The 21,437-nt window shown below is 42.5% G+C and overlaps 2 protein-coding genes across 7 annotated transcripts; both read left to right on the forward strand.

Annotated features, from left to right (window-relative positions):
* The first annotated feature begins 3,067 nt into the window (after nucleotides 1–3,067).
* On the forward strand, nucleotides 3,068–8,024 carry LOC106941228 (ubiquitin-conjugating enzyme E2 E3-like). The gene is made up of 4 exons (XM_015024174.1): nucleotides 3,068–3,091; nucleotides 4,902–4,980; nucleotides 5,094–5,363; nucleotides 7,347–8,024. Exons 1-4 carry the CDS (start codon nucleotides 3,068–3,070, stop codon nucleotides 7,442–7,444), a joined length of 471 nt encoding a protein of 156 aa, XP_014879660.1. The 3' UTR covers nucleotides 7,445–8,024.
* Nucleotides 8,025–12,519: 4,495 nt separating this feature from the next.
* On the forward strand, nucleotides 12,520–21,093 carry LOC106941231 (ubiquitin-conjugating enzyme E2 E1). Of its 6 annotated transcripts, none has more exons than XM_015024178.1 (7): nucleotides 12,522–12,736; nucleotides 12,954–13,015; nucleotides 14,375–14,542; nucleotides 14,723–14,773; nucleotides 19,564–19,696; nucleotides 20,369–20,516; nucleotides 20,622–21,093. In XM_015024178.1, exons 3-7 carry the CDS (start codon nucleotides 14,382–14,384, stop codon nucleotides 20,717–20,719), a joined length of 591 nt encoding a protein of 196 aa, XP_014879664.1. In that variant the 5' UTR covers nucleotides 12,522–12,736; nucleotides 12,954–13,015; nucleotides 14,375–14,381; the 3' UTR covers nucleotides 20,720–21,093. The 6 variants fall into 6 exon arrangements, 5 of the variants coding, with proteins under 5 accessions (XP_014879667.1, XP_014879664.1, XP_014879668.1 ...); XM_015024182.1 differs by lacking the exon at nucleotides 12,954–13,015 and having other exon boundaries at nucleotides 12,524–12,736; nucleotides 20,622–20,746; nucleotides 20,877–21,093; XR_001423309.1 differs by lacking the exon at nucleotides 12,954–13,015 and having other exon boundaries at nucleotides 12,527–12,736; nucleotides 20,622–20,792; nucleotides 20,877–21,093.
* The last annotated feature ends 344 nt before the right edge of the window (nucleotides 21,094–21,437 follow it).

Below are 21,437 nucleotides of genomic sequence, written 5' to 3' on the forward strand. Positions count from 1 at the left end.
GAAAGGCTAAGGTTTCTGCAGCCAACCAGCCAGGAAGTGGAAACAAGAAGAAATATAACCCAAGACAGATAGTGTGGATGGTGGAAAAGGAATCAAGAAAACCATCCAAAACTATATAGTGAACTCCAAGAGCAAGTTATGTAACTTTCTGATAGCACAGTTATAAACCATAATAGATTGTGTTTTCATTCACTCATTCACTTTCTTTTGATACTATGGGGAAAAAAACCCCAAAGAAACCCAAAAAAGCCAAACTGGAATTCACCGTGTCTGATACACAATTCCAACAACTGTAGAGACATCACACATCATTTCTGTAGATCATAGGAGTTGGACGTATACTGGAAGTCTGAAGTGTACAGAGTGAAAAGGAATGGTGAGGGTACTGTACCCTGTGGTGCTCCTGTACTTCTAACCACCTGGTTAGACACACAGTCCTTCAGTCTCACAAACTGTGGTCTGTTTGTCAACCTCAGTTTGTGAGACTGTGAGACAGTCTGCACAGGTATTCAGGACTCTGCTAACCAAAGTTTACAGTTAAAACACTTTTACTGAGTTTTGGTCTCAAACAATTGTACATCCCAGTGAATCATTTTTCACACAAAATGAAGAGTCTTGATTAAATGTTAAAAATCAAGTTAATAAATAGAACTTGAAAATAAGTTGAAATAAAATGAGCTGCCTGAACTTAAGACCTAAGTTTTTTTGATAATAAGGTGAAGGTATGCAGAATTCTGGTGCTGGAAACTCATACAAACGTTTGTACAGATGAATAATTAAATTTATCTGGGTCTCAATAGTATATTCAATTCCTTAGGTGTGGGGGTAAGAAGGGCTTCTTAGGTGAAGAATAGCATACAATAATTGAGAACTACTAGTTTACAATGACCTTGGATCTGGGAAATTAAGAAGAAATGAATAATGGGACAGACTTGAAGGAAAAAGTCTGTCCCAAAATGTGTAGAGGGAAAGTATTCTGTCATGTGAGAGCGCTACCTGATGATTCACCAGATGCTAATTGTACCTTATTGTGCAATGAGGGGACTTGTGACAGCTTTAACTTCTTGATGCAGAGCATGGAGGCTGTGGTGAACTCTCTGTCACACCGGACCTCTTGTTGCTGATAGTGTAAACCCACATATAGGTGGTTAGCACAAATCAGTCATCATGGTCTGCTTTTTGAAATCACTATACCTTAATTGCACTCATTCCTGTTTGTGGTTAATGTAGGTCTGTGACCAATCAGTATGATGACTCATTCACTTTCTTTTGAGCCCTTCTCTGCTATGTATGCCGTCATGTATTGCTGCCTTGCCTTGCAGTGTCTCAGCAGCACAATTGGACAATGTCAATTAGGATCAGTGTTGATAAGCCAAGTAAAACTAAACCAAAGCTGTAGTAAAGTTGACACCATCCATCTATAAAAAATACAAAATTTCCCAATCTGTGATGTTAAATCAGATCCGTTTGTCAGGTTGGCTTGCCAAAATTATTTATGTTTTTTAAAGTCAGAATAATGGGAGAGTTTTTTTCTACTTTCTTTAAATTCATAAGTTGAGCTACAATAGTTGCTGGAGTTTTGGACCATTTTTCTTCGCAGTGTGTATGAGGATGGCAGTTTGTTGCCACCTTCCTCATACACACCTTTGATCTCGACTCAAAGGTATGTATCTCAGCTCAAGCATTCTCTAGGAGGGGGGCGGTAATCCCAGTCCTCTAGGGCCGATGTCCTGCTGCTCTTAGATGTGTCCCTGGACCAACACACTTCAAACAGCTGAATCATCTCCTAAGTGCTGTCAAGTTCTCCAGAGTCCTGCTAATGACCTCATTACTCAGGTGTTGAAATAGAGACGTACCTAAAAGTTGCAGGACACCTGCCCTCCAAGCCTGGAGTTGAAGGCCCCTACTCTAAAGGGTTAAGTTCAGGGCTTTGTGATGGTCACTCCAAAACTTTGACTTTGTTGTCCTTAAGCCACTTTTGTAACTCATTTGGCAGTATGCTTATTGTCCATTTTGAAAAGCCTGTTCCTCCCCTCGCCGATTGTGGCGCTGCACCAAGAACCACTGAAGGAAACAATATGAAAACTTCTGAAGAAGACACTGAACACAACTTCCTTCTCCACGAATGGAAACCAAAATGGAGTGGCATCAGATTTTTAGCAATGGGATTCATGAGTTTGTTTGTTTTTTATTTACTCAGAATGTTGTCCTCTTCCTGTTTTTGGAGCAGCCTCCAGTTCACTTGGCATTCATGCTTTCAAACTGCAACAGAGTTCTCTTAAACCAAATCCAGACTGAGTTGGCTTCTCTGGTCCACATCAGTATTCAATTAATTCACACCTCCCCATATCATCTGGACTATCTAGGCAAATGAAGTGGATTTGGATTAAAGTAGACTGCTGTGAATTCATCCTTTCACAGGTGTATTAAGAGAAAGTTTGATGTGTATTATATTCCTGTCTGTAGCCCAGTGGATTTGACCTGCAGTCGTAAGCCCACCCAGAAGCTGTTCCAGAGGAGCCTGTCTTTTGCTGCAGAAGCTACTTTCCTGACAGTGCAGAGGGGAAGCTGAGCTCATCGACACTTTTGGCCTCCTGCTGTCTTGTTTTTTCCAGTGAGGCTGTGAGATGTGCCGACCAGTAACTCAGGGCCCAATCAGACAGCAGCTGCTGCTGTCTTCACTGGTTCACTCACTGATATTAGGATGAAGTAAACGGCTAAGATTGACACCAATACACTTAGGTGGAGGCTGAGGACAAAAAGGACATTACCTGTACAGGTTTCCTTCAGACCCTCAGTGGCTGAGGGATTATCCCCCTCTAACATTACATCCCTCCATTGATTTATTTTCTCATGCCTTTGACCTAAAGCACAGTTTTCACATCGTTTCCCCCTGTGAGACATGCATATTGTTTCCAAACGAGGTTGTTTAACACTTCATGGAGCGCAATGAAGCAAGCGTGGCTCAATCTGTTACCTCCGTTTAAACTAAACTGTTTTCATCTGTCTTATTGTTATAGTTATCAGCTGTGATTCTGTTTGGTTTCTTTTTATTCCATTTGTCCAGATGACTGTGGAGTGTGTGTCTCAGGTAAGAAGAGGACTGAGAGGGCGCCTAACGTAGATTTGTAGTTGATCCCTGAGCTAAAACCAGACACGGGAAAAGATTATTAATGGTTTTTGACCTAATTATCTTCATCTAAACTCGCATTTTACACAGCTGTTCATTTTATTTGTTTGATAAAAATCTGATAGGAAAATTTGTTAATGATAGTTGGAATAAAAAGCTAGTTTTAATACATTTTACTGTGATTTTATTCCCTTAGACATGCACAGTGTATAGATTTGCAATCTTTATTGCAACATTATTCTTTACTTTAAACAAGCACTTGGTTGAAATTAAGGGTGCATTTGCACCAGCCCTGTTTAGTCTGCTTTAATCAAACTCCAGTTGGTTTGGTAGAAAGTCTGGTTGGTTTGGTTAGTCTGACACAGAGCAGTAAAAGCACACTGCAGCAGCTGGAAAAGGAAAACATGTTGCAACCAAGACTAGCAGACTGTGAAGTGTGAAAATACTACTACAATCAACTACAAAATGTATACCACTGTTCTTAAAAGTTTCAGTTTTAAAGTGAAAAAGGTATTTTCCTGGTGTAGCTCCAACAGTTCCCAGTCCTTTAAATGAAATGTATGGATGGCTTCACTGTGATTATATTTCTTTTACTGTGTGGAACATAGAGCCTGATTCCTCCAGGAATACGGCGTAGATCTCAGGATTGCACAGGGCAGCCATGTTTAATACGAACAAACTCATGTTTAAATCAAACGTCTGGCCGTTCCATTAATCACTACTTCACTGCTGTTGTATATAACCACTGTACAACTTATGTATTTAGAGAATTAAACAAATATGAATACAAATATGAATATAGTTTTTTTTTTCAATTAACACTATTCCCAGCTGAATATGACCACTGTCTATAATATGATAATCAAACATTTTGTACTGAGTAAAAATGTCACATAGGAAGCAAACTGTCCAGACAACAAATCCTAAACTAATATAGCATTAGGAAATGCATCTGTATAAAAGAATGATGTGAAATGTACAGAAAACTGTAACCAGATCTTTTTTAAAATATTAAAATCCCATCATATTTGAATCATTTTCTGAGCATCCAGTTGCAGTGAGCATGTAATGTTGTCAGGTGGAATAAGTGGAAGCTGTTATGAGCTGCATTCTTTACATTTCACACTTATTTTGAAGTAAACAGGAAGAAAAAATTAGGGTGTTTTTGGTAATAATGATTCATTTGTAATAAAAGGGTAAAAGTTTTTCTGGGAACTGTAGGTACAGATGTTTTCTATTAGCAGGGTCCTGGTTCTCTCCGCAGTGAGGATTGCTGTGAGTGAAAGCATGCAGCAGCCGAGGGCAGAGGCTTAGGTTCCTCCATATTACTGAAGGGATGCTGCATCAGACTTAAAGCTGTTGTTACGCCGAGCCAGCATCATAATCTATTAACATCAGACATGATGGGATTACAGGCTGTTAATGAGACCGCACAGCGAGCCAGGGATGGCTTTCATGGCTGCCAGCGTTGGCACAAGTGGATCAACACAAGAGAAACGGTTCACACACGAGACGTAAAGTCCAGCTGCAGTCTGCTCTCATCAGACGCCCTGCCTGCCTCTCACTGTTCTGTTCCCTGTCATCAATTTCCTTCCTGGGAGGCTGATGACAGGGCTGGGTTTTGAACAGCAGGTTGTTTTGTTTCTCCTGAGGAGGAGATGTGAAGGAAGGAATGGAGGAGGAGCTAGCCTGTCTAAATTAGCAGCCATAGGAAAGTGGAGAGGTCAAAGGTGACTCTTTAATGATGCAGTGCTCTGCATGCTGATGTCAGGATCTGCTGTGCTTTGTTTACTTCAGCGCTGATTACATCAGATCCCCAGGGACCATTAGCTTCACCTTCACACTGCGGAGTACGAGGTGTGTGTCATTGACTCAGAGGCAGCAGCCTTTCCTGTCCACAGGGGGCCTTTACTTCATCTGACTTTAGCTGTACAGGTTTTTCTTGGAAAAATGTAGTCTTGAGTTATTTGGACAGATTGGCCCTTTTGTGACCTGTTCTTCTTCCTGTTTGCATCTGAAGTAAAGTGCGGCAGGTTTGCACTAAGAACACTCCTTCCTCTAATTACGGCCTCTGTGTGTCATCAGGTGACGTTCCGCACCAGGATCTATCACTGCAACATCAACAGCCAGGGGGTGATCTGCCTGGACATTCTGAAGGACAACTGGAGTCCTGCCCTCACCATCTCCAAGGTCCTGCTGTCCATCTGCTCCCTGCTCACCGACTGCAACCCTGGTGAGAGCCTCAGCTCCCTCCGACCAGCCTGACTCACATGTTCTCTGTGTTATGTTTTTACTGATGCTGCCACCTAAAAAAACTGATTTTTCAGCATCTTTTTTTTTTTTTTTTTTTTCAAAAAGCTGCGGTCAAAGTTGCACATTTTTCAAGCTTTATTTTTTGCACAAAAGAAATTGAAATTTCTGCACACAATCTTCCTAAAACAGACTGGATTTTAACATAGCTAATATTTAAAGTGCAAATAACATTTTTCTTAAGGTGATATATTGCCTTAAGACTAATCAAATCATGTCCTGAGAAGTCAAAGTGCAAAAGAAGAATTCCTTATTGGTCATTCAAGTTAACATGAACTGTTAACACAGTAGCAGCAAATCCTACTAAACATTTTTGAAAAATAGAAAAGGCAAATGTTAGTGTTTAGTGTTGCATATGATTTCACCTTGCCGGTTCAGTTTTCAAGACGCATTTGAAACAGGAAGTTAAGTTAAAAGGGGGCTGAGAGGATTGGTCAAAGTTTAGCAGAGTAGCAGTGATTAGTCAAACAGGAAGGAAACTGAAAACATGAAGGTCAGATTTGTGGAAAAGTTGTAATGACTGATGAAAATAGCCAGTCTGTGGAAAATTTGTAAATGCTGGTTGAGTTTACCTCCATTTACACATTGATCCTCTGATAATGTGACCTCTGACCCCTCCCAGTGAGCTCTACGTAGCTGATCTGGAAACAACCGTCTGTTTGAAACAACACTGCTGGTGTTCTTCAGCGAGTCTGCATGAGAGGCAGTGAAATGAGACACCAACAGGCCTGAGGTCCTGAACAGAGCCATGAAGGCCTCAGGTCCACAGCAGCAGCAGGAGCCTGCCCAGAACCAATGAAGATGATGAGTTCAGTTGTGTACAGATAAGACCAGATGTGCAACTCCTCTTTGCATCTAAACTTATTTTCACTGGACACACATCAACATTTAGAAAGTTAACGAGTGTCATTATGGCCGGTTCTGGAAGAGTTGGGTGTTATTATGGAGCAGGTAGCATCACCACTAACCTGGTCCTGAGCTGCCCATCCACTTTCTGTCTGCTGCTCTAAAGTCAGGCACTGAGAGGCAGGGGAGGTAAGAGCTGAGGCAGAGGGACGATGTGAAGTGATGGCTGATGGGAACGAGAACGCTGAGTTCTTTCTGTCCCCTCTGTGATAAACTAGGCAGCTAAATGAGAACTGGGTTTTTTCTCCTCCTTAATGAGTTCAGATCCTGTTCAGATCTGCTTGGATCATTCCCTAAGTGTCAATAAACTGAAGGTCTCTAACCTGTGAAAACAACAAGAAGTGTGCTGTATTTAAACTTGATGAATGATGATTTTTTTTTTTAAACTAAAAAGTATAAAACAATTTAGTAAATTATTTTCTGGTTACCTGCTGAGGGATAATTTAAACATTAAATATTGTAATGAATTGCAATACTAACTAAAATTAAATATTAAACACAAATCAGTGTGAAAAGATATTCCGCATGATATTAATTTTGCCCTATTTCTAACAAAATATTCTGTTTTTTCAGATAGTTGCGCTTATGTATGACGGTAAATGTGACTTTTGTTACTCAATCACAGATTATAACTATCAGGTAAGTTTGAGGCAGCAGTGAGAGCTACTGCCATCTGTAGGTTGGAGTTGGCATCATTTAAACCCAATGTTTTTGACCATTTTTAGAAAATTTGGATTAAAATCACAATTATGCATTAGCACAAAAAAGTGGAGGGACTGATTGATGTAGCTGGCAGTATATAGATATAATCTGCTTTAATGTGACTGATAAAATGATATTAAGACTAGTTCCAGAGTCTAGTGGGCCACATGGAAAGCTACAGTGGGCCGGACTTGACCCCCGAGCCTCGAGTTTGACACATGGTTTAGATTAAAGCAGATTCAGGTGTTAAACTGTGAAAGCAGCCGTTGCCATGGTGACCCTGGTGTTTATGTTGCAGCGGACCCCCTGGTGGGAAGCATCGCCACACAGTACCTGACCAACAGAGCAGAGCACGACAGGATAGCCAAACAGTGGACCAAACGCTACGCCACATAGAGCCGCGCTCACCCCAACATCACGTCCAACACTTCCTGTCCTCCGGCTCTACGGAATCATCCACCCCTAACCCCCCCACCCCGCTGACATATGAACTGTTCTTTGTTCCATGCTGACTTGAAAAGCTTCTTTTTATACAAAGAGTCTATTGGGATTGTATTTTCCAATACACTGAATGTTGATATGGTCATGAAAAGCTTTAATACTGTTATTGTTCTTGTTGATGTTGCTGTTCTTAATGCATTGTTTATACCATGGTTGCCACTCTGGTCATGTCCTTTATTGAAACGTGTGTGTACTATCCATGGGTCATGTGATGTAAAAATGTTCATACTGAGTGAGAGTGTGTGTATGCGTGCGTGTGTGTGTGAGTGTGAGTGGTTTTCTGTTTCCGGTCAGTAATAGTGCATGGCGTCTGGATGTGTGTTCATGCAGTGTCGTCATGGTATCCGTTGTGTTCCTGCAGACTTGTGGCATGGACTGAGCTCATCATCATGTATGACATTAGGTGTTAGTTTGCTGTACATTTATTGCCTTGTGGGAATACATAGTGAATTAAAACACTGGCTGTAATGTGACAGTCTGTCTCCGTCTGCTGTTTTTCTTCCGATTGGCTCGTCTCTGAGCCCACTTCCTGTCCGAGATGAGCCGTCGCCAGCTCATCTCAGAGGAGAGACTGATTTAGTGGTAGAACCTTTCACTTTACTTGGATTATTTGCCACTGCTTCATATTTATGTTCTGCTGAATTGACTTGGTGCTGCCAAGTCAAGCAGCACTTAGGCTGTCCTGGACTTCAGTCCCACGGTTACGTAACGGGTTTTCCCACGTCCTGTCCGCTCCGTCTGGTGCGCCTCAGGAAAAACCAGTTCCTCTCATTCCATTCAAAAAGTCAAACCCATGTAGAGGTTTAGTACACAGTGACTTTAATTCTCTTCTGCTGAGGATTATGGCTTACAGCTGATGAAATCTCTGAAATTCAGTTTCTGTGAGAATTACATGTGACCAATTTTATAATAACTTAATATAGAAATACATTGCTGTCACCTAAAGCACCATGGAGAAGAGCAGAGACCTGACAGATGGCATTATGGGTTAGATTCTGGCTGTTCAGAGTTCTTTAGCTAAACATGTATATGGAAAGTTGAGTTTAAGAAAAAAGTCTAGCAGAGAAACTTGCACAAGTAACAATAATTGCAACACAGACGATTGCCTGAATTGAAACAAACCCTTTTAAACCTGCAGTATGACTATTAAAACAAAGTTGTTTTTACAATTACGAAAACTGTTTAAAGAATGAGTGAGACAGATAACCTGTGAAAACAATAGATTCCTGTGCTTCCTACTTGGTAAGTTAGTTCTCCGCCATTAGCATGCTGAGCAGCAAAGACGAGCATGATTGACAGCACCAGTGAAGACTGAGAAAGTGGAGATGTAGACGAGTATTTACTCATCTCTAGTTAAGAGAGCTGCTAGACTATTTCATTTGTTGTTTATAATAAACAGAAAAAGTCATCTTGAAGATTTCATCTGCTGCTGCTTCATTCAAAATTTTCCGATTAGGCAGCAAGAAGGAATGTGTTGAGAAGAACTGAATTGAATAAAGCAACTGTTGAGCAAGGAGACACAGACTGGGGTTTAATGCTGACTGTGTGTGTGTGTGTTGCACCTAAACAAACACACACTTGCTGATGACCCTCTTCACACCAGCCACACTCACCTTGTTGTGAGCAGGAGGCACCGCTTTGCTGTGGTTTCACTCTCTAACCGCCTTGCAGAATCAGCAGAGTGGAGCAACAGTGGCAGAGTTAATTATGGTTGACGCATCAGGAGGAGGAGGAAAGGCGGCGGGGGGGCAGAGTGAACCCCCCTCCCCTCCTGTCCCTCCCCGTGCTGCTGCAGGAAGACTGGAGCTGAAAAGGAGAAGTCAGTCATGCTTGGATGATAGCGTAACATTTGCAGAGAGGTCGCAGACCGATGCTTGTGGAAAGACCAGGGTTGGTCTGAGAATGAACCGGAGACATGTCTGCATGAGGAGCCATGATCTGTTCCACATGAACGAGTCACTCACTCAAATTTCCACAAAGGAAGTTTTTTGGTGGTGCCCCCTCCCCTCCCTCCTTCTCTTTTCCATATTTGTTCTGATTTTGCTAATTAAACAGAATTGTTTTAGGTCATCCAACAAGGAAAACCTGAATGGATACTAGCTATGCTTTATAGAATTGTTTCAATTCAGGCATCTGTTGTTTAAGTTCAGACTTTGACTAGACCTTCTGCTGTTCTCTTTTCTTCTCTGTTGCTAACAAGCTGCTGTCAGAACTACATGTCATGAGTTTTAATCAAAATGCAATTTCATCTCTTCACCATTTTGGGTTATTATTTATATTGCTCTTGTTGATGAAGGCATTTGTCACTCTTTGATGGTCTTTTAGTTATTTTATTGAGATTTGATGTGATAGCCCTAAAGTAGCTGTGAGTATGAGCGGTACATTTACTCAGCTCCTCTGAGTCCATGATCTGCTCAGTCTACAGATGAACATTTTCCCTCCATTCCTCTACATGAAACGGCTCACTCTGATTGGATGGAGAACATCAGTCAACATCAGTTTTCAGGTCCAGCCACACATTCTCAGTTAAAATTAGGTCTGAACTTTGACTGGGCCATTCTAACATAAGAATATTTTTGCTGATATTTTATTCTTCTGTTATTTATAATTTCACAGTGAGATGATGTTGCAGTAGAAAGTGTGGGGTTAAAGGTGAAAGCAGCTCCCGCCCGCAGGCTGAGTCTCTGATCTCGTTCTCATCACAGAATCTCATCACCGAGTCCTAATGACATCCTGTGAGCTGCTGGACCGGCACTTCCGGTGAGAGCGGGCACGCTGCCATCCAGCGGTGGCGTTAAGTTCTCTCTCCAGTGTTGCTAACCAAAACACCGGAAACAGTACTTACCCCACTCAACAAAATAAAAGGCACTCGGTTCTGTTAACCACAAACAACAGGAAATAAACGATTTTAATCGTTTTGGATTTAAAAAAAAAACAAAACAAAAAAAACATTTTCAATACCTCCAAAGTCACAATATTTCTTTATCCGATTATGTGTGAATTCTGCAGATAAGCGAAGTGTTTTCTGTTAGAGAAAAAATATGTCTATAGTAGAGAAACTAAATGTTTTTCAGATTTTGTATCTTCACTCAGAGCCGGACAGAGGCATAAGTAAACTATGGCGATGACCAAAGTTGCAGAACCTGCTGACCTGGGTCTCGGCACAACTGTCTGTGGGCCAAATGGATAGTCTGACAAATTCACCACTTCTACACGTTTCTAATGAATCTAATTTATTGTTTGAAAGCTTCACATGCCAAAGACTTTTGCTTATTAATCTTCACATATATATCAACTTGAGTTTCATCCTAATCTTCATCTATAGGCTTTAATTTGATGCCAGTCAACCCTTTGCAGTTCTAACAGCTTCAGCTCCTCTGGGAAGGTTCTCCACAAGATTTAGGAGGTTCTTTATTTTTATAAAACTAACAACCCATTCAAATATGTAACAGTGAGGTCAGATGTCTGGACAAGACAGCCTTGCTTGAAGTTTCATGAAGTTTGGAGGACTGTAGCTAATGCATCTGCAGATCAGTGAGCGCAGTGCACCTCAGCATCCCTCCTCCGGGATTTTACATAGGCTAGTGCAGAGGTTCCCAAACTGTGGGGCGCGCCCCCTATGGGGGGCGCCGTGTCATTGCAGGGGGGCGCGGGAAGCCGTCTGGATGAAAAAACAAAACAAAACAAAACATGAACACTGTATGCACTGGGTTTTTACCTTAGAATGACCAACTCTCTGTTATTCCTATGTCAATTTGATACAGTAGAGGCTTCCACACTTCCCATATTTGTGTCCTCTGTCACTTTTATCAGTTAAAACTGTTTAATCCGTTGTTAACATGTTGTAACCTGTTTTTCCGAGCCGCCTTTAAACGCAACATGAGCGCTACGACGCTCGCGCTGGGTTTCCACCTGTGAAGGAGACCTGCTGCTGCTGTGGAGCTACGTAGGTTTGTGTTAGAATCACGGCAGCAAACCAGCAAAGAACTTTTCACAGTTTTTCCCTCCAAACTAACCGACTGAGTTGAGTAAAGCTGTTAGATGCAGGTAAAGTTAGCTAAAGGATGACTAGCTAATATCAATACAGAACCTTAAGCTTAACAAGTACCTTGTAGGCTTCCGAGGTTTGTGTCTATTTTCAGCTACGTACATTCATTTTGCCCCCAAAAAAGTCAATGCTCCCCCCTCGTCGTTTCAACCAGACAGCCATTTGTAATCCATAGGAGGGGCGCAGAAGAAAAAGTTTGGGAACCACTGGGCTAGTGGGGCTTCCACACCGTTCGCTGTGGAGCTAGACTGAAAACACTACCAAACGCTGCAGAGTACAGCACAAATGAGGAGTTTTCAGAACAAGTTTAATCTGTAAGTATTTTATGCAATAAAAGAACATTAGAAATAAACGTGCTGAGAAAAAGAGCGGAGCAGAAAATGATGAAAATCCAGTGATTCAGAGAGCAGTATGGTGTTTCTGCTCAGTCTGGAGTGATTTGATAAATATCCTGTCTCTTTGACTGAATCTGTCACAGCTCCAATGCTCAGCAGTTTGCTTGAACTTTGACCTTGGCAAGGACAGCAACCCATGGAGCTCTGGGCAGCCAAACTTCACACAACACAGTTTTTTTTACAGCAAAAAGCATCTGTTTGTCTGTCTGTCTGTCTGTCTGTGGCTATAACTGAGCAAATCAGTTGTGAGGATCTGCTCATTGTACAATAATACATAAATAAATCCTGAAGACTATTTTCATAATAGCTGTAATAGAGTAGAAGCATTTAAAACCTGTAAAGATAAAATGCACTTGATGTATTTATTTCCAGTTTTATGTAAATTATCAGCAGAGTAAGTGTTTAATAATTCTGACTTATTTCTTGGATTGTGGCTCTTTTGGCCTTCCGTACAGAAAACACTGTAGCACACCATGCTTCTGTTACTGTGGGAAAGTAGGCCGAACTTCCCATCTTTTATTTTTTAAGAAAACTATTTTTCTTTCTGCTGCTGTTCTCTGCAAAGTGCCGCAGATATTCGGTGTTGTTTCTGGACCCTCACTGTGATTCTGAATCAGATCCACAGATGATTGGATCATGGCGTCATGCTTTTATTTGTCAGAAGTTGACCGGAAGTTTCCCGTCTTCTCATTAAAGTATTCTGACAGTGGTGCGTCCAGGCGGCGGAGACACACACAAAGAAAGGTATCTAAAGCCATATATTAATATTGCTGGTGTTGTGAGATGCTGGACCTTTTGACCATGTTCTGACTGTAAACATGTCCGTGTTCGCGGCGGCGGACGGTTCGGAACCGGTCCATCCTGCGGCTGGCTGCCTGCACTCAGATCAGCTGCAAGTCGACGGCTGTTGCCGTTCAAACGTATTTATTTCCGTACGGTTTGTTTGGTTTGTGTGTCGTAGTGAGGGTCGGAGATGTTAAAAGCTGTCTAATTGGACCGGAACGACTTCGCGAACCACCACAGGTGAGAGTTTAAAGGCGACGTCGCCCTGTCGAACTCTTCTTTTCTCCGCCTCGACCTGCTCCTCTCAGCAGGCAGCGAAGGGCTGATGTGCGGCCGTGTATCCCTCCGTGGTGTCGACCAGAACCACCAGGCCCAAACACCGAACCGCTCCACCGAATGGTCCCCTTTGTCGCAACCCGACAAGGCTGTAAATACCAGCGCCGGGCTGAGAGCGTTAGCTGGAGCTCATGTGGAAGGAGAACGTGCGAGAAGGCGTTCGGGACGTGGGAACTGGTGGGTCCAGTTGGCTGTTCCCGTCCGGTCCATTCCTGGCCTGCTGTGGAAGCGGCCCAGTCAGGTTCCCAGCTGACCTCCCGCAACGATAATATAAACCGTGTGTGCAGGAGAACCAGGCAGGACTGGCAACACTCAAACCAGAGCAGCTGGTCTGTGTAGCGGAACCAGAACTGACTGGGAACTTAAAGCCCCCAGAGAACTGATGGTACGTTCAATGACCAAAACCCAACTGAAGCACGACTTGAAGTGTGAGGTTTCTCACCAAACCGGACCTTGAAATCCAACATGGCTGCCGAGCTTATAAATCTACTGATGGCCACAGTGATGATGAAACTTAACTTCAACTTACTTATTGTCACATACTCTGTACTGTACAACCTGTTGCTATCCACCTTATTCCTATAACCCATGATGCTTTGCATGAATTGTGTGCATCACTTCTAGCTGGCTCTCTAAGTCTGAGTGAAAATAAGGATTTAAATGTGGGAATATCAGTGTTTACCTTTTAAAAGCTACAGTATGTAACTTTTAGAAAAAAACATGAGTTTGCATATTTGTTAAAACTATCACTATGTTGTGGCAGTATGAGACAGATAATCTGAGAAAAGATTGAGTTCCCCCCTGTGGTCCTACTGCCATCTGCAGAAATACAGCAAGTTCCCAGATTTTTGGAATGCAACTCCAAATTATTCATGGAAAACCTGCCTATCTGTTAATTTTTCATAGAGGAATCTGAAATATTTAAAGAAAAAAAAAGCTTGGGAAGCTAAACTGCCTCTCTGTAATTCTACTGGACACTATTGGCTGGTGTTGGCAAAGCAGCCAATCTGGTAGCGTTTTTTTTCCTTGGTTATGATTGGCCATACTCTTCAGAATGTGGCTTGTAGCCTCTGCGATAGTGCTAATACAATTACCACTGTCTGTATTAATACATATTGAGGTATATTTGTTGCGCGAACTATTACTGAAGGGAGCTCTAAGTGTAGAAACAGGGCTCCAGTCCGTTTATTCCTTTGACTTGTCGTCAGATGGTTTTACATGGAAACATGAAAGCTTTACTCTGTGTTCCTGCTGGTCCCCAAGGCTCGGTATGTCGGATGAAGATTCCCGTGCCAGCACAAGCTCTTCTTCCTCTTCATCTTCCATTCATCATCATCAGCAGCAGCAGCAGGACGTAAACCCTTCAAAGAAGCGAGAGAGCAAAGTCAGCATGAGCAAGACCTCCAAGCTTCTGTCTACCAGCGCTAAAAGGTGAACCCTCTCCTTTAGTCCTGCCTTGTCTCGTCACAGAACAAGGTAGCGGTTTTCCTCCATCTTTACATGATTAGATATTGTACTCTGGCTCCATTAGTCCTAATTCAGAGTGAGAGTTTGATTAAAAGATGTTAAATTTAACATTTTATTGTTTCTTTTTTTCATTGTTCTTTGAAGAATTCAAAAGGAACTGGCTGACATTACACTGGATCCTCCTCCGAACTGCAGGTGAGTGGTAGTATTTCAGTCTCATCTGTTTGGAGTTGGTAAACGTTAACAGGAATCGCCTCTACCTGTGTAACAAGAAGGTGTTAAATATTAAGGGTGTGACACAGGAAGCTCTCTGAAGATCTTCCTTCCTATTAGCATTATACCATCAACTGATTTTGTTAGTTTTGCAGACTGTGGGTTGATTTGAATTGACCAAATCTACAGTATATGACTGGATCAGAACCAGATCTGTGTTGTGACATGGTGCTGTATGAATTATCTGAATTAGGGGTGCACTGTCTAACGGATCCTGATTTCCTGAATTTTGGGTGATTAGCAATCGGCCAATGCTAGCATGTGAAACTGATGTTCTCTACCTCCGCAAAGGTCCGAAGACCATGAATTCATTGAAGAACCAGCATTTGATCACTAACCGCCTTCAGAGGAACAGCGTGGATCTAGATGTGTTCTCTCTGAGGCTGACCCATTACTTTAACACACACAACCAGCAGAGGGAGAGTAGATGTCAGGTGGTGAGAACAGTGTCTCATTCTGCAAAGACCAGCTCCTCCCAAACAGCTTTTTACAAGTCAGTGAGATGAGCTCTTTGCAAACTGTGGCAATGTGAGGCTACATAGATGCATGGAAGCTACACTCCTGCTGCTGTCAGATATGAGGGATCCCAGGACTACCTTGCTGTACTCCACGTGATCTCTTGTCCATTCCGATGAGAAAATGTTATGTTATGGTGAAAGATTCAGTTTTAACCAACTGAATGGGGGAAGAGGGAAGGCGGAGGGGTGACAGAACCGCTATGTGGGCAGCAGCTTCTTTCATGAAGCCAGATTTGGTCTGTCTGGCCTGTTTTTAAACAAGCCTGGTTGGTTTAGACACCTGAAAATTAAAGCAATCTGTTCTGCTCATGGATCCGCTCCTCTCTACGATCTGTGCATCTCCAGGTCTAGGGTACAGGGATGGGTCATGTCCTGTTTCATGCCTTTTATTTCCCGGTCAGATGTAATGACAGGTCTGTCGGTGAGTGTCAGCTCTAAATAACCGGTGTGTGAACTTGAGGTTGTCCCGTCTAGACCTGGAAGATGAACTGACGGCTTAAACTCCAGCAGTTAGCTCTCTGACAGCCTCCAGGAGCTTTTAGAAGACACTTAGTGGATTTAGGTGTCACTGTAACAACCCTGACTCATATCCTGACCTACAGATGGCTGAATGTACACTTAACAACTATAAACCTCCTGCACCAAGAACCACTGAAGGAAACAACATGAAAACCTCTGAAGAAGACTCTGACTTCCTTCATGCAGTGTAAACAAAAATAGTCAGATTTTAGGATTTCTCTTTTGTTTCTCATAAAAGACCAAGGGTCATTTCTGCCACACGTTTGTTTTAGCTGTTTTTACCCTGAATACACAGCGCTGCAGTCCGCTTCTTGCTTTTGGAGCGGTTTCTGGTCCACTTGGTGTTCACATTTGCGTTCAAACTGCACCAAAGTTCACTTCAACCAAACCTAGACTGAGGTTTGTAGATGAACCAGAGTTCACTTTTTTTAGTCTGCGTCAGAGTTCAATTACACATTCACAGCTCCCCAAACCAACTGGATTACAGCGGACTGAACAGGGCTGGTGTGAACGCACGGCCCTGATCCTTTTAGTTTTCCCCTGTTGTTCCAATGCAGTCTCCCCTTTTTTTACCATTCTCCTAACTGTCCCCCAAACATCCTGGGATCTGCCTGATTTCAGTCTTAAACTGTGGAAAACATGAGATGACCCCTAAATCAAGGGTGCCCAAAGTGGGTCCTCGGGGGGCCGGCATCCTGCATGTTTTAATTTTCTCCCTGGTGGTGGTAACAACCTTTTCAGCAAGTCAATGTTCTCCTGAGGCCTTCTAATGATCCATCATTTGATGCAGGTGTGTTAAACCAGGGTGAGAACTAAAACATGCAGGATGCCGGCCCTCAAGGACCCACTTTGGGCACCTCTGCCCTAAATCAATAAAGCCAGAACTGGCATATATAACAGTTTGACATCATCACTGCAAAGTGCAGCAGGCCAGTAGCTGATGAGCAGGGCGGTGTGCTACAGGCTGTGTTGTTGGAGCCCTGAGGTTTCTGAAAAGCTTCTCTGTAGAGGAAGTGGCTGGCCCTGTTACCTCAACAAGCAGCTGAGCTCTAAGCTACTGCACGCACACACACACACACACACACACACACACCATTTAAAAGGTGAAAGTTCCCTTCACTAGGTTGAGGTGTATCTAGTGCTGCAGCAGCGCTGCTAGTGTCTGCTGTGTGCCTGTGTCATGGTGGAGTAATGCGGTTCTGAGGACACCCGCCGCAGCAGAACCTGCACCACTCGGCCCGGCTGGCTCAGCATGTTGGCAGCTGCTTGTGGAAAGACTGAGTCAGTGCAGCAGCAGCTGCAGCTGGGTCAGACATGAAGGGAGCATGTTACATGTGTGTGGTTGATGTGTTGAACTGATGGCTGTTGAAAACATGAATGTGTGAGTATATTTACAGGGGAATTCTTGTTACACTTCCTTACAAATGTAATCATAGACTTGAAACTTTTTCACATCTTATATTTTTTTTTATTTGGAATTTGGAGGAAAAGAATAGTTGAAACTTCATTTTTTACAATAAAAATCTGCAAAAGTGACTTCAGGGTGGCTAACATTACACTCTGAGCACAGAACCAGTCTGAACCCGGTTCTGCTCCGTACAGCTGGTTGGATTCAAAGCAGGGCTGGGTATTTATTGTATCATGTATCATTTATTGCAATAAATTTCTTCTAAAATTTTGATTTAACGTTGTCACAATACATTACAATTCCAGTTGTTACAGACTACAACCACACAATATCACAATAAAACTTTTAAGTTCATATTCCCCACTTCCAGTTCAAAGTTCATCTGTTTGTTTTTATCAGTGTTTTTACTTCATTGTTCATCAGCAGGATGTAGCTATGCTCTACAGCAGCAGAAAACCCAATGAACCACATGTTGAGAACCCCAAACAGGTTTCCAGGTGATTCTTCAACAAAAACAATGGAAGCAGATCATGGATCAGAATGTTCAACTACCAACTGTAATAATAATAATAATAATAATAATAATAAAACCAGAATCTGCCATCATGGAGATGTCGTGAAGGCAGGGCTATGTCCACCCAGGCATTTTGTACAGCTGAATGGTTGCCATGGAGATTTAAGGATTCCTCAAACATGCATGATAGGATCAAGGCAACACTCCAGGTATGTTTTTGATGAGGGAATAACATTATAAGATGACGTAAAGCTCAAAAAAAGTACTAGCCCTTTAAGATATTTGTATGTCAGATGGACTCTGCTTGTTGTGCAGCCACAGAATCAGTCATACTGAGAGTAGATGACACACTAAATTTTCTTTGTTGGTGTCAGGGTAAATGGGGCTGGATGGGAATGTGTTCAATCTGATTTGAAACCTTTCTTCCCTCCAGCAGCTCTCAGACATTCTGATGGAAACTTTCCAGATCAATGTATTGAGACGTGAACACTGCAGACATGCAAGCAGTTCCTGCCTGCAGGCCCAGTAACAAAAACAGGTTGGGGTGTGAAGAGGCGCTGGAGCACATGCGGGCAGAAATAAAACGCAACATTAACCTGGTTTATGCTGACGTGGCTGCAAATCTGACCGAAACTATTACAGACTTTGTGCTCCTTCCTAATGTTACTCTGCTGACCTACTGCAGTCGGCCTTTCCTTCAGGAGACGAATGTCCTTCCATCATTTCATCTTCCTCCTAATAAGCTGCACAGTGGGAGGGGGCTAGATCCCCAGGCTGTTTCTGACTTGTAGCCAGGGGGCGCTGATGACTCGATCTGATCTGGTGCTGAAGAGATGAAGAAGCTGCAGTGTTTTCAGGTGTGTCCGCTCAGTGTGAGGCACTTCAGAACCAAATGTCTGTCTGTGTGTGGGAACACACGAGTAATTGAAGTTATGCAAAACCTGCACTAAGCTGTAAACAATGAGCTCCTGTGTGTTCATTCACAGGTTCAAAGGTTAAACCCTGGGTAGTGTTGCTTCTCCTTTAAGCATTCAGTTTTTTGTGGCTGCTCCTGCAGCAGTCTGTGCACTAAGAGGTGCTGGGAGAATGTCCCCCTGACGGCAGCGATAGTGACGGTGTTTCCTCACAGCGACGTGCTGCTGAACAGAGCAGCTCAGGTCAGACGGATGGAAAGGATGACGTTAAGCTCTAATTGGGTCAAAGATTCTGTCAATATCGTTCAACTTTATTTGGCTGGTTTATTTAGTTTATTTTTGAAAATGTGCAAATTTTCAGAAAATGTAGTCGTCATCTTTTTAAAAGAGTTTAGTTTTTCTTTATCTTAAAATCTTAAAATGGGAATATTGAAGTTGCAGTTTAAAAATTCCAACAGATTTCCTTTCCTGCAGTAAATATTTGTCAAAAATTAGAGGATGTTTTTTTTTTTTTTTTTTTCAAAGGTTTGTGGCTCAAAACACATTTTATTTAGCCTTTAGGGAAGCTTTAGGAAATTCTAATGCCAACAGATAATATCAGGTTTCTGCATAGAAGCAGGAATGGCAATCAGTTCAGATATCGATCAATACTGCAGCATCCATTCTGGAAACTTCCAATAAACCCAAAGTACAGAAACATGGTTTCAGTCACATTTCCAGATTATTGGACTCTGATGGAAGGTTTGCCCTCTGACCTTGTGTGAACTGAACCCACTCCGGACTCTCTCTCTCTCTCTCTGTGTGTGTGTGTGTGTGTGTGTGTGTGTGTGTTTTGACAGTGCCGGCCCTAAAGGAGACAACATCTATGAGTGGAGGTCCACCATCCTGGGCCCCCCGGGCTCTGTGTACGAGGGAGGAGTGTTCTTCCTGGACATCGCCTTCACACCAGACTACCCCTTCAAGCCCCCCAAGGTAAGGATTCTATACAATACATACATTCACTAGATCAGAATACTACTGAAAGGCCTGTTTAGTTCACAAACCTCACCAAGTGAAACATATAGATTACAAATTGATTTCTATTAATTATGAAGATTAACCCTTATAGCTAATGAAAACACAAAATTTAAAATTAGAAGATTACATCAGACCAATTTTAAAAGCTATTTTTAAAACCGGAAACATGGATGGAGGCCTGTCATGTTGACATATTTCGCTGGATGATAAATTCTAAAAAAATAAAAAAAATAAAAAAATTCTAAAAGAAAACTTTGAGTTTCAAATGTTGAAAATGTTCAAATTTTTAAAAAATTTGTGGCTGTTTTTTTTTTTTTTTCTATTTACATTGCCCCTAACATACCATAGTAGGTTGAAGTATTTCATAGAACCCATACGCTGCATTTAATTTAGATGTGTAATGTTCAGATTTTCCACCAGAGGGCACACTTCATCCTTGGAAAAAAAACCAACTTTTAAAGTGTGAAATTATGGCAATTACCTTGTGGGACTTGGTTGTGACAGTCCAGTCTGTGGGATCAGAGTTGTTTGGACTCTGATCTGGTTCTGAGGTGGAACAGAACCAAACAAGTGGTTTTTTTGGTGGTGTTTCACGGTTTCTCACAGGGGCATTGTGTGTGTCATCAGGTGACGTTCCGCACCAGGATCTATCACTGCAACATCAACAGCCAGGGGGTGATCTGCCTGGACATTCTGAAGGACAACTGGAGTCCTGCCCTCACCATCTCCAAGGTCCTGCTGTCCATCTGCTCCCTGCTCACCGACTGCAACCCTGGTGAGAGATCTGTAGCACTCAATACTTTCTCTGATGACATTCAGTGGTTCCCCCCACCCCAGTCTGCCCCTGGTCCATACTGATGTCGTGCTTGTGTTTTGACAGCGGACCCCCTGGTGGGAAGCATTGCCACACAGTACACCACAAACAGACCAGAACACGACAGGATAGCCAAACAGTGGACAAAACGCTACGCCACATAATCAGCAGAGCGATCACTGCTGGGACAAGTGGGTTTGGGGGGTGGGGTGGGGTAGGGGTTGATTTGTAGCAAAAGTGTGTGTGTTTGTTTGGGGCGGGGGGATTTTTACCTTGCAGCTGAAGTCTTAACTTGTTTATTGTATTTTAAATTATCTGCAGCCCGACTGTAACCCCATGTTGTAGCCTGAGCTCCAGGATGGCTGCTTCCTGGAGTCGCCATGACTACCAGTCAGATGTTTGGTGTTTGCTTCTCCTCCAGAACACGAAGTTGATTCACTCATGTAGACATGTTTAGGTGTGGATGGATGTTGGTTGTGATTTGTGTTCGGACTGTTCTGTTTCTCCCTTTGAAAGAATTAAACAAAACCAAGAAGTCCGGTTGGGTCCGGTTCCATCGTCTCTTTATTGTGATCCGGTACAGATAGAATCATTAGCTGACCCTGTGCTCTAGCAGCACGTTCAATGCTAACACGGCTCATTCACCCCGACGCCATCCTCACATCAAGGAATGTGGCTCATTAAAGTGACAAATATAAATTAGTTAAAAAATAAATATTTCATCTAAACACTGATTATTTCTACATTGAAGACTAACAGAAGTAAGCAGCTTGGTCAAAAAAAAACATGCATGCACGCGCACACACACACACACACACACACACACACCAACACCAACCATTCATCTAGTAAAGGGAGTAGCAGGAAGGTTATTGTTGGCTG

Source organism: Poecilia latipinna, unplaced genomic scaffold, assembly GCF_001443285.1.
Source record: "Poecilia latipinna isolate Pla-1442-1.1 unplaced genomic scaffold, P_latipinna-1.0 Scaffold3559, whole genome shotgun sequence".
NCBI lineage: Eukaryota > Metazoa > Chordata > Actinopteri > Cyprinodontiformes > Poeciliidae > Poecilia > Poecilia latipinna.

What these genes read in the sequence shown, in the direction of transcription:
- LOC106941228 (XM_015024174.1), top strand. Translation starts at nt 3,068, where the DNA reads ATGACTGTGGAGTGTGTGTCTCAG. An exon ending in CTGTGGAGTGTGTGTCTCAG is followed by an intron (nt 3,092 to 4,901) that starts GTAAGAAGAGGA and finishes TGCTGATGTCAG; the next exon opens with GATCTGCTGTGCTTTGTTTA. An exon ending in CTTCACCTTCACACTGCGGA is followed by an intron (nt 4,981 to 5,093) that starts GTACGAGGTGTG and finishes TGTAGTCTTGAG; the next exon opens with TTATTTGGACAGATTGGCCC.
- LOC106941231 (XM_015024181.1), top strand. Translation starts at nt 14,382, where the DNA reads ATGTCGGATGAAGATTCCCGTGCCAGCACAAGCTCTTCTTCCTCTTCA. An exon ending in CTGTCTACCAGCGCTAAAAG is followed by an intron (nt 14,543 to 14,722) that starts GTGAACCCTCTC and finishes TGTTCTTTGAAG; the next exon opens with AATTCAAAAGGAACTGGCTG. An exon ending in GCTCACCGACTGCAACCCTG is followed by an intron (nt 20,517 to 20,621) that starts GTGAGAGATCTG and finishes GTGTTTTGACAG; the next exon opens with CGGACCCCCTGGTGGGAAGC.